This window comes from Callithrix jacchus, chromosome 18 (genome assembly GCF_049354715.1).
Source record: "Callithrix jacchus isolate 240 chromosome 18, calJac240_pri, whole genome shotgun sequence".
NCBI classification, from domain to species: Eukaryota; Metazoa; Chordata; class Mammalia; order Primates; family Cebidae; genus Callithrix; species Callithrix jacchus.
In genome coordinates this window covers 28,445,780-28,457,980 of record NC_133519.1, presented here as the reverse complement: position 1 = coordinate 28,457,980, position 12,201 = coordinate 28,445,780, and the positions used below count along the sequence as shown (strand labels likewise).

Here is a 12,201-nt window from a genome sequence, read left to right as displayed (position 1 = left end):
GTACATCAAAATACATGTATTATTTTTATCCTAATAGTGTTTATAACAGTCAAAACACTGAAGCAACTCTGATGTCCACTATTAAAAATGTGCAATGTTAGAATTGTAAGTAGACAGTAAGATGGCTAAATCATGATATTCTTAGAGTACAAATGCCATACAGCAATGGAAATGAATGTTTTACACTACATTGGTTAATATAAATGAATCATGTAAACATAAGATTTAGTTTTAAGAAAAGCAAAGTACAGCATTATATTTGGTATGATCCCATTTTACATAAAGTTCAATAACAGGCAAAACTAAACTCTATTTTTAGGATGCTACATAGGTGGAAAAACTGTAAAGAACACCAAGGAAGTGATAACTGACTGTTAGTTAGGAAAGTGATTTCTCTTTTCTTTTTTTGAGACGGAGTTTCGCTCTTGTTACCCAGGCTGGAGTGCAATGGCGCGATCTCGGCTCACCACAACCTCCCGCTCCGGGGTTCAGGCAATTCTCCTGCCTCAGCCTCCTGAGTAGCTGGGATTACAGGCACGCGCCAGCATGTCCAGCTAATTTTTTGTATTTTTTTTTTTTTTTTAACTAGAGACGGGGTTTCACCATGTTGACCAGGATGGTCTCGATCTCTTGACCTCATGATTCACCCACCTCGGCCTCCCAAAGTGCTCGGATTACAGGCTTGAGCCACCGCGCCTGGCAGAAAAGTGATTTCTCTAGGGAGAAACTGGGAATCATGACTGAAAAGAGACAGAGGGATTTTCAGGGCTATTGATAATATTCTCTTTCTTAACCTAGATCGTGGTTAGATACATCCTTTATACTTTTTTTAGTTTATAATCAATTATTAATTAAAATGTACATTTAACTTTTATGTATTTTTGTTTGTTGTATTTTGGAGCAAAGTAATATTAAAAATTATAAACTTTAAAACATATCTCCCCAAAAAGATAGGTTTGGGTTAAGATTTAAACAAATGGATGTAAATAAGCAGAACTGCCTACTAACGATTCCAGAGTCTAAGGTGACAAGATAAAGATTTCATTTTGAAGCCTCTGTCATATATGTGTATATATATAAGCTAAATATTTGTGGTATTATATCAAGATTCTTTCTGCTGCGTGTGACAGAGTTGACTTATATAACTGGGAAATCTAGAGTCAGATATGATTTTTCACCTGATTGCACTCCAGAGTTCGTATTTTGTCATCAGGAATCTGTATCTCTGCTTCTCTTGAATTTTATTGCCTTAATTATGTTAGTAGACAATATGTGGGCAAAATGACTGTTGGCTGGCCTGGATTCATATGATCTGGGCAACTTTATTTAAAAGGGACTATTTTTTGCTACCTCATTTAGAAGGGACTGTCTTTTGCTATAGGTCCTGCATTTATTTTAAATGACAACTCCCTCTATTTTTCCTCCTGTTGAATTCTGGCCTGATTGGGTAGGGTATTCTAATTGTGCAGACAGTGAACTCCATCAGCCCCTCCTAAACAATGGAATGGTTTTCCTATAGGAGGAGGGGTTTTGATATCAGATGATGGAACGATAGGGTGCTAGACAGGTACATCACATCATCTTGAGTGATATACTTACTTACTACAAGATTGTTAGTGTATTTAAAAAATAAGTCCTATATTTCCAAATCATTTTTCCTTCTAGTTCAATGAAAGAAGCTTTCATTTTCCTATTCTGAGTTCTTATCAAGTGCTTTTGAGCCATTTTCCAGCATCTCCCTGTGTCCTACTATACACAAACATTTTACCTATTTTAAAATATTTAACTGCTATCTTATGTCTCTCTGCCTTTTTGAAGCTGAACTCTTTCAAGGGATACTGAAAAGTACAACTATGAATTTGGATTGTGGTTTAATACTTTTTAAGTTATATAATTTGGGGCAAGTTTCTTAAACTGAACTTTAGTTTCTTGTTATCCTTCTAGGGTTTTTATGAGTATTGGGTACCTTAAAATGAGTGTAAAGAGTCTTGCATATTTTGTACCTGGCACAAAAATAATGCAGTCATGAGACTAAAACCAGGCTTTACTTAATAGACCTGTAGTTATTGGCAAGTCATTTAATTTCTCTGAACCTCAGTAGTATTATATTTAAAACATAAAAATAATGCCTACCTTACAGGATTTTTCTGAGGATCAAATGGGGTCATAAATGAATATGTCTAATAATGGTAACTGCTGCTGTTATTTTTAAATTAATAATTATTTGCACAGCCAATTTTGTTTTGGTCCTTGGTCCAACTAATTTGAATGAATTACGCATCAGAGACTAAAATATCATACAGTGATAGAATTTTATGTCTTTTTTTTTTTTTTTTTTTTTTTGAGACGGAGTTTCGCTCTTGTTACCCAGGCTGGAGTGCAATGGCGCGATCTCGGATCACCGCAACCTCCGCCTCCTGGGTTCAGGCAATTCTCCTGCCTCAGCCTCCTGAGTAGCTGGGATTACAGGCACGCGCCACCATGCCCAGCTAATTTTTTGTATCTTTAGTAGAGACGGGGTTTCACCATGTTGACCAGGATGGTCTCGATCTCTTGACCTCGTGATCCACCCGCCTCGGCCTCCCAAAGTGCTGGGATTACAGGCTTGAGCCACCGCGCCCGGCCGGAATTTTATGTCTTATAAACTGACATTCAATTTAAATGTATTAAGCTATTTGATTTAAAGGGACAGTAGACAAATGGCTAGACGTTTTCATTCTATTTGCTTTTTAATATGTAAACAGAAAATAAAGACACGATAAATAACCTTATGAGTTTCAAAATAGTCACTAGCATTCATCTTTTTTTTTTTCTTTTTGAGACACAGTCTCACTCTGTGACCCAGGCTGGGCTGTAGTGGTGAGATCTTGACTCACTGCAGCCTCTGCCTTCCGGGTTCAAGGGATTCTCCTGCCTCAGCTCCCGACTAGCTGGGATTACAGGCACATGCCACCATGCCTGGCCAATTTTTGTATTTTTAGTAGAGGTGGGGTTTCACCATGTCGGCTAGCCTGGTCTCGAACTCCTGACTTCAGGTGATCACACACAGCCTCCCAAAGTGCTGGGATTACAGACGTGAGCCACTGTGCCCAGCCCATTTTTTTGTTGTTGTTGAAGAGAATTCAGAATATCAGTACAGTGTTCATTTCCTTCATAGAGAAAGGTAGATCATTCCAAAAAGATGTGAAACACAATCATGTGGAGTAGGAAATTGTTTTACACTATGGGGATTACTTTAAATTTTCAAAATATAATTTTACTTCACAAAATACCTTGATGTAAATGATTTCATGTGCATCTTAAAGACTTGAAATACTTAGCACTGCTTTGTTTTAGTTTATTGTGGCAAGAAGTAGTGAGGGCTTGGAGGTTGTCTCCATTCATTGATAGTCATGATTAGGACAGATGGCAGATCATTATCAACATTTGTTACCAAACAGTGATTACATCACTCAGTTCTCAATTATGCATGTGAGACAGGTATTTTGTTTTGTATTTCATAAGCCGTGGATGATATTTTGATATCTTAAATTATAATATTTTAATGTTTATCCCCTTTTCCTTAATGAAATAACACTGATGATAAAGTTTCTGTACACAGCAAAAATGGACGTTCAATATTAAAGACCATCATATTCCAACATCTTAGTATTTTATTTAAAGATATGTTGTTCAATTATTTCTTTTTATTATAACTTTAGACCAATTGCATGTCAGTGATAACTTGAATTATCTTATTCTGTGAAGCATTAATCATTCTAATAAGTTAAATAGTCATTTTAGTGCTTTTTTTAAGTAGGTAGGTACCACAATACTACCTAGTGGAGGAACTGCATGTACTAAGGTGAAGTTTTGATAGTACAACGGAGCATTGAGTCTCAGATCTTCATTGATTTTTTTTTTCTTTTTTGAGAAGGAGTCTTACTCTGTCTCCGAGGCTGGAGTACAGTGACACGATCTTGGCTCACTGCGTCCTCTGCTTCCTGGGTTCAAGTTCAAAAGCGACTCTCCTACCTAAGTCTCCCAAGCAGCTGAGATTACAGGCGTGTGCCACCATGCCCAGCTAATTTTTGTATTTTAATAGAGATGGGGTTTCACCATGTTGGACCAGGCTGGTCTCAAACTCTTGACCTTGTAATCCACCTGCCTCGACCTCCCAAAGTGCTGGGATTACAGGGGTGAGCCACTGTACCCGGCTTGGTTGATTTTTTTATGCTAATTTAGGGACAAACTTAATAGTCAATATAAAATATGGATAATATAAAAGCTTTTTATTTTTAGCATTTGTGACAGAATTACAAGAAATTGAGTGCTAATATAGTCGCATTTGGCTACCCCTAGCTTCTAGCCTTCTCACCGATACTTTCCTTCTACATTTTTTTGGCAGTTACCAACAGATTGCCCTACTTGTGTGGTATGACTGCATTAAAAAGGCAGATGTATTCAGAATTTTGCTAATTTATCTTAAAGAAATATTTAACACTTGTTATTTATTGAAAGTTCTATGCTAAGTGTTGTGAAGCAGGGGGTACAATGTTAAAGTAGTGTTTAGAGGTTAGAAGCACACATATAACTATAAGGGTATACAACAAAGAGTTTTGGGATTCAGAGAAAGCAAGGGTCTCCTCAGGTTAAAGGGAAATAACAAAGTGCCATTTTGATCAGTTTTAAATGATCAGTAATATTTTAAAAGGCAGAGCTGTGCTATATTGTATACCCCAACCCAGTTATCCACCCTGAGCTTGTCTGCAAAACTAGGTGGAGAACCTTGAAAGTGCCCCTTGTCACTATTTGAGTCATGAAAAGCATGGGGAGGAGGAGCAGGACAGTCTTCCTAGTGATATACAAGAGATGCTATCATTCATATGAAAAGCAGCACATTTTTGCTACTTCATATTAAGAACTTAAATTCCGGTAAATAATTTTAACAGTAGAAAGATCTTAGAGAAAAATTTTACCTATGCATCCATTTATCCTTTTGAGTATCTTTATATAAAACACTTTGGTAGTTGCTGATGTATAAGACAAGAGTCTCTGTCTTCAAGGAAGGAAAGAGAAGGGAAATTTACATTTCATAATTGCCAACAATATGGATATGTTGTCTCTTAAATATATTTCATTAAATACTTGTAGCACCCCTAGGATGTATGTATTATTATTTCTAATTTTTTTAGAATTAAAAAAATCTTAGGTATTAAAAGAGGTTACCTGCTCAAGATTACCCAGTGAATAACTAAAACCATACCTGAAATTCACATCTATTGGTATAATTCCAAAATCATGTTTTTCTTCTGCAGCACCTTTTGTATATTCAATGATCTGTTTCTGGGCAAACTTTTGAAGGGAAAGATTGAATATAGGTTCTTGTAGATTATACCTTTATACAAAAGAAAAGTAATAGATTCTTATTAAACCAAAATATAGTTGTCCCTCAGTATTGGGAACTACTGAAGAATTGGTTCCAGGACCACCGCAGATACCAAAATTGGAAAAGACCGAAGTCCCTTATATAAAATAGTCATAGTATCCACATATAACCTATGCACCTCCTTTCATATACTTTGAATCATCTGTAGATTACTTATAATACCTAATATAATTAAAATGCTGAGTAAATAGTTGTTATATTTTATTTGTATTATTTTTTATTGTAAATATTTTTAATCTGGGACTAGTTGTATCTGTAGATGCAGAACCCAGTGGAAATGGAGGGCCGACTATATGTATAATCTTTTTCCTATACTCTTCTCCATATAGAAGCTATGTGACCTTACTAAAAATAAACAGATCTGCTGCTGTAAACTCTTCACTGATTTCTCACTGCACTTAGAATACAGTCCTAACTCTTCATCACGGTCCTATCAGTGCTACACTACAGCCAGATTATACCAGCTTTTGAGGTCCAATTGTTAAATTTTCAGAAATTCTGCGAACCAGTTGTTAAGCAAAGCCATTGTTAAAAATTAAATGATAAACACTTAAATAGCTCATGTTAAAAACAAACTAATAAGTACTCAAAATTCATCACTTCCTAGTTATTTTATGACTTTTTATTGGTGTCTGTGCTTTTGAACTGTTTACATTGTCTGTTTTATCTGTAGGATAAAAATGGTATATAATGGTAGGCTGCAGCCCTACTGCTATGCATCACTTTTCAATTCCAGTCCATTTATTTTCTAGTATTCTACCCTGATCTCTTCCCCTCCCTCCTCTTTACAGTCAGTAATTCATAGATTTGCCCTTTTGAGGCTATTTGCTAGATCTTGCAAGCATGCCTAATTTCTTTTTATTCTTTTTTCTTATTTATCCTCTATGTATTTTCATATAGCCTGTCTTCAAGCTCACTAATTCTTCTGCTTGATCATCTGCTGTTGAGACTCTGATGTATTTTTAAGTTTGTCATTTGCATTTTTTAACTTCAGAATTTCTGCTTAACTATTTTTTATTATTTTAGTCTCTTTGTTAACTTTTTCTGATAGGATTCTGAGTTTTTTCTCTGTATTGTCTTGAAGTTCATTGAGCTTCCTCAAAATGGCTATTCTGAATTCTCTTAAATGTCGCATCTCTCTCACTCCAGGATTGCTCCCTGGTACTTTGTTCAGTTCATTTGATGAGGTCATGTTTTCCTGGGTGTTCTTGATGCTTGTGGACGTTCATTGATATCTGGGCATTGAAAAGTGAGGTGATTTATTCTAATCTTCATAATCTGGGCTTATTTATACCCAGGGAATTACGTGTTGTGATCTAAGTCTTTAGGCACTGCAGTCATATCTGCACTAGGGGATGCCCCAAACCAAGTAATGCTGCAACTCTTGCAGACTCTGAGATACAACCTTGGTGGGCTTGGATGAGATCTGAGAGAATTCCATCTTTCCTAGAATCTCTTTCTCTTCTCTTACTTTCCTCCAAATAAATGGAGCTTTTTTCTTCTCATGCAGGGCTTCCTGGAGTTGAGGAATGGGGTGACACAAGCACTGGCCACCACAGCTGGGACTGGCTACTATGGCCGTGACTGCACTGGGTCACACCTGAAGCCAGCACGGTACCTGGTGACTACTGCCTGGCTACTGCTGATGTTTATTCAAGGCCCCAGGGTCTTTCCATTCAGGACTGCAGGTTTCCTTGTGGCCCAGGATGGACCTAGAAATGCTGTTCAGGAGCTAGGGTCTGGACTTAGGGGATTCAGTCCTCTGCTTCATGCTACTGTGGCTGAGCTGGTACTCAAGTTGCAATACAAAGTCCTCTTTACTCTTCCCTCTCTTTTCCACAAGCAGGAAAGGTGTATCTCCCAAGCTTTTTTGTTGTTTTTTCTATTTGCTCCCTTGGCTACCCCAGCTGGTGTTTCACTGGATCTTGTGTACCCAAAGTCCACTGGCTTTAAGCCCAGAACAGCACCAGGGCTTGCCCAAAGATTGTAGTACTTGTGGCCTACACCGCTTTTCAGATTTGTTCAGGACTCCAGGGTGCTTTAGTCTACCAGGAGGCTTCCCCTCTGGCTGGTGCCAGTCTAAATCTTTCCTTCTTGAGTGCCTGATGAAGTCTGCCCTGTGCTGTGTTCTGTTGTGACATGGCAGCAGTGAGTTCCAATGCAAAGTCCCACAACCCCTGCACTCTCTCCCTTTCCCAAGTGCATGGATTCTTTCTCTGCCCAGTGCTGTGGGGATGGAAGAGGTGTAGACAATGGAAGACTTTATCTACCCTCTTCAGTGCTTTTTTCTTTATATCATACTATAACCAGGTACTGTGATCACTCACCTGATTTTTGTTGCTTTCTTGCATGGATAATTGTTCAATTTGGTGTTCTTGAGGGAGGATGATTGCTGAATGTTTCTCTTTGGCCATCTAGCTCAGCCTCCTCCAAAACTGTCTCTGATGTTTACCTTTCCAACACCCAAGGACTTGTGCATCTGTATGAGCCTCAAGTAGAGTTGCCTGTTTACTCTTCCCATAGGGAGTCACTATACCTTTATCTCTGTGTCCCTAAATCCTAGAACAGTGTGTGCACCTCATCTGTTCAGTGACTATATGTATGAATGCCAAAAGGCACTTAAACCTTTTATTTGCCCTAATGATTTTACTACATTCAAAGAAATAAAAACATAATCCCTTCATAAGATACCAGATTATAAGGCATTCAGCTAATTGTCATTTACTTAGAGAGAGACTTAAATGAATTAGTTTCTCTAAGATTGGCTACAGTTCTTTTTTTTTTTTTTTTTTTTGAGACAGAGTCTCACTCTGCTGCCCAGGCAATCTCAGCTTATTGCCACCACTGCCTCCCAGGTTCAAGCAAATTTTCTGCCTCAGCCTCCCAAGTAGTGGGACTACAGGCATGCGCTACCACACCCAGCTAATTTTTGTATTTTTGGTAGAGACTGGGTTTCGCCATGTTGGCCAGGCTGGTCTCAAGCTTCTGACCTCAGGTAATCCACCCACTTCGGCCTCTTAAGGTGCTGGGATTACAGGCGTGAGCCACCTCGCTCAGCCTGGCTAGTTATCTTACATGCAGCTGTTTTGTATAGCCATTTGAATAGAGATCTGAGAGGAAGATGAAGAGGCTTAGAACTTGGTAAGAGAAGTATTCTAGGCCATATATGTTCAAGTTAGTGTCACTTGAGGCTTTGATGACAAAGGAGTAAAGAATACAGTGTAATTATATCCTAAATAACCAAATGGAAGCTGAAAAATAGTTGCTAACTTGAATAGCTGAGGTCAGTGGCCAGAAATTTTGAAAAGGTCTCAAACAACACATAGATGAAAAGAAAATAAGCAAATATTTAAAGAATCAAAATGAAAACACTGAAGTGTATTTATTTAACTTCTAGGAGATGTTTTTTTAACAAATTTGGGTATTTTATGGTTTATAATTAGAAAATAGAAGTGGCTGATTTGTGTGAAATCTTAAATAAACAATTGCATTTCTAAGTGGATAAGTGGAACTCTACTTGATTCAGTAATTGAAGTATGAAGTTAGTCTAACAAATGTGTGAAATACCATAATCAACCAAAAGTAAATTTTCAAGGAAGTAATATTTAAAGTAGATGTTTATGTAGTAGTTACATCTTACGATATTGAGTAAGTACAACTTTTTCTTTATGCTTGATGTAATTTCTAGAATCCCTTTCCATATTCTTTCACCTGTTGATACCACAGTTTAGAGGTTTGTTCCATTATCTTCAGATTTTATTCTCTGTTTAGATAAAAATACCTCTGAGAGGGCTAATTAATATATTAGAGTTTACTGGCTGTTACCCTGAAAGCTATACTTTGCAGAAAGTAGCAACGTCAAGAAGACTCTGGAAGGATAATCTCACACTGTTTACCAAAATTTAAAATGCATTATTTTTTCACCCAGCATCCCCCGTTTTGTCAAGGTGCTGTACCCCACGGCATATTTGCATATGTACAAAAGTATGCATAAACAAAGTTCATTGCAGCTTTATTTGATTAAAAAATTAGTAATATCTCAAGTATCAATAGGAAACTGGTTAAATGATTGATAGTACTTCTATATAATGGAATACTGTGTAATTGCTTTTAAAAAAAAACAACCGTATATACTGAGATAGAAAGATTTACAACTGATATCCTTAAGGAAAAAAATCAACATATATAACAATGTATATAGAATATTATCTTTTATGTAGGATGGGACAAAATAAAATTAGAAATGTAATTATTTTATTTGCATAGGTAATCAGTGGCAAGATACAAGAGAAATTAAGAGGTTGGGGGATGTAGGTACCAGGGATTAGTATATATACAATAATGGGGAGGAGTGAGACTTTTATCTTTAGATCCTTTTACATTGTTTTGATTTTTTTTTTTTTTTTTTTGAGACAGAGCCTTGCTCTGTCATCCAGACTGTAATGCAGTGCTGTGATCTCACTCACTGCCACCTCCGCTTCCCAGGCTCAAGCGATCCTCCCACCTTATTCTTCCAAGTAGCTGGGACTACAAGCTCATGTCACCACAACCAGCTAATTTTTTAATTTTTTGTAGAGATGGGGTTTTGCTATGTTAGCGAGGCTGGTCTCAAACTCCTGGGCTTAAGTGATCCACCTGCCTCGGCCTCATAAGTGTGTTTTGATTTTTTAATCATGAGTGTATTTCCTGCTTTTAAAGATGGCCCAATGAATGAATGACAACATGATTAAAATTAACAAAAGAGGATAATTCATCTCAAATAAGGAGGTCATGTCACTTTGCCAAAGACAATCTCTGAAGGACTTCATTCACTCCAGGCCTTCAGCTACTTATGCAGAGGACTAATAACATGAAGAAACCTCTGACATTCTGACAAAATGCCACTTATTTATGTTGTGTGTATATATATATATATATATACTTTTCTGTAGATGCCAGAGGAACAAGCATTCTGCGTTTTGGTGAAAATCATGTATGACTATGGTTTGAGAGACCTCTACAAAAACAACTTTGAAGATCTTCATTGCAAATTCTACCAGTTGGAGAGACTAATGCAGGTAAATAAAAATCAGGAACTTTCATCACTCTGGGATTTGTTGAGTCGTAGAAAAAGCCTAATAGAGTTGGTAAGCAATAATGAATTATAGAAGTTTATTGGAATATTACAGAAAATGTAAATGGATTTAGTTTCAGATTAACATTTACATTGATCTATCATAATGCATTTATTTAGCCATTATATGATTTTAAAAATAGTCTCATATTTTAAATGTTCCAATTTAACATACTTTGAAGTGAAAATCTAATGAGTTTAATCAGTAAGAGATTGCCAAGTATTGTTTGTAGAAGAATGAAGATATTTACAGAGTAAACATTGAAATACCTAAGAGCTTTTGCCATACTAATAAGCACCACTTCCTTATTTGGATCCACATAGGACACTTGGAAAAGCCAGAAAGATATTCATAAGAGAATAAAACATACCTAAAATACTGTAATGTAAGGACATATCTTAAATTTTTAAAATATAATTCCTAATCTTAATGTTGTTGTTGTGCTTTATAATACGTATTTGTAAAGGTATGTGAGAAACATGCATTCTTTTATATATGTCAAATATTACATAATAAAAAAGATTGTGACCACAGGCAAAGTGATTGACCACAGCTGACAAAAGGAATTTTTAACTAGCTTTCAAGTTCCACCCGAAGTCGATGATCTTAAATTTATAATGGGTCTATGTAGCATGTTTATATGACTTTCTCTGAAAGGGTGTTGGGTATCCAAGAGAAATGTGAAGGAAATGCATGGATGGATTGATTCCATATTAGGGAAAGGTTAAGAGGTTGAGGAAAGAGGTTAGTGGAATGTGAGAGCAGATGCTAATAGGAACTCATGTTAAGTAGTGCCAGGAGATCCGTAGGTGTCTGAAGAGGGAAGTGAAGCCAATAGGAGACTGAAAGATTAGAAGAACAGGGCAGTAGAAGATGAATTTGCAGTGAGGTTAAAGGAACACAGTGTATTGGGAAAAGGGAATGTAGGAGGGTAGAAGACTTTAAAATTGAAAAGAAAAGGAGGGGGAATGTAAAATGAGCTGTAAGTAAAATGACAAATGGGCATAGAGGAGGAAAAGGACTGTAGAAGAACCAGGTAAGTACGGATATTAACAGCAATAAGCTCCTTTTTAATGATTTAATTCTACTAAGTAAATATTTGGGATTACTCGCTTTTTAACTTTTAGTTACAAAAGGTATATATTTTCAAAGGTCATTATTCCTAAGGGCTTTGAGAATCAAGTAAATATTCCTAGTAAGCAAAGAGCAAATTCGTGGTACTATGAAGAAACTGGTACTATGAAACCAAAGAGCAAAACTAATAAGCAAAGAGCAAAAACGTGGTACTATGAAAAACCACATTTTTCTGTTAGCACTTTTTTTTTCAGTTAACTGAATGAGATTTGGATACTCCATTTGAAGTACCTAATGGGCACATTTGGCTATTTTTCAAAGAAAGCATGTAGTTCAAGAAATGGCTTATTTTGTTTTTTATTCTTCTTTTTGTGGTCTGTTTATGAAAATAAAACGCAGGTGGGCTTTTACATGTCTTTGCCTTTGTCTTTCAGTTATGGTAATAGCTATGCTAATACTTTATACCTTGCCGTTCATGCTTTTGGAAAGTATTTGCTTGTTTAAATTGGAAAAAATAAAGTTACCATAAAGGCATTTTTAGGAGATATCCAATTTTTTTTTTTTTTTTAGGCAGAGTTTCGCTCT

The 12,201-nt window shown here is 36.5% G+C and overlaps 1 protein-coding gene across 11 annotated transcripts in view; it reads left to right on the top strand.

The window, feature by feature from the left end:
• Positions 1–12,201, top strand: part of RABGAP1L (RAB GTPase activating protein 1 like) — a 737,216-nt gene that overhangs the window by 443,820 nt on the left and 281,195 nt on the right. For all 11 annotated transcript variants that reach the window (XM_078356264.1, XM_035280064.3, XM_035280065.3 and 8 more), the window contains one exon: positions 10,360–10,485. In XM_078356264.1, coding sequence (XP_078212390.1) covers positions 10,360–10,485 — 126 coding nt within the window. The remainder of the gene's footprint in view (positions 1–10,359; positions 10,486–12,201) is intronic.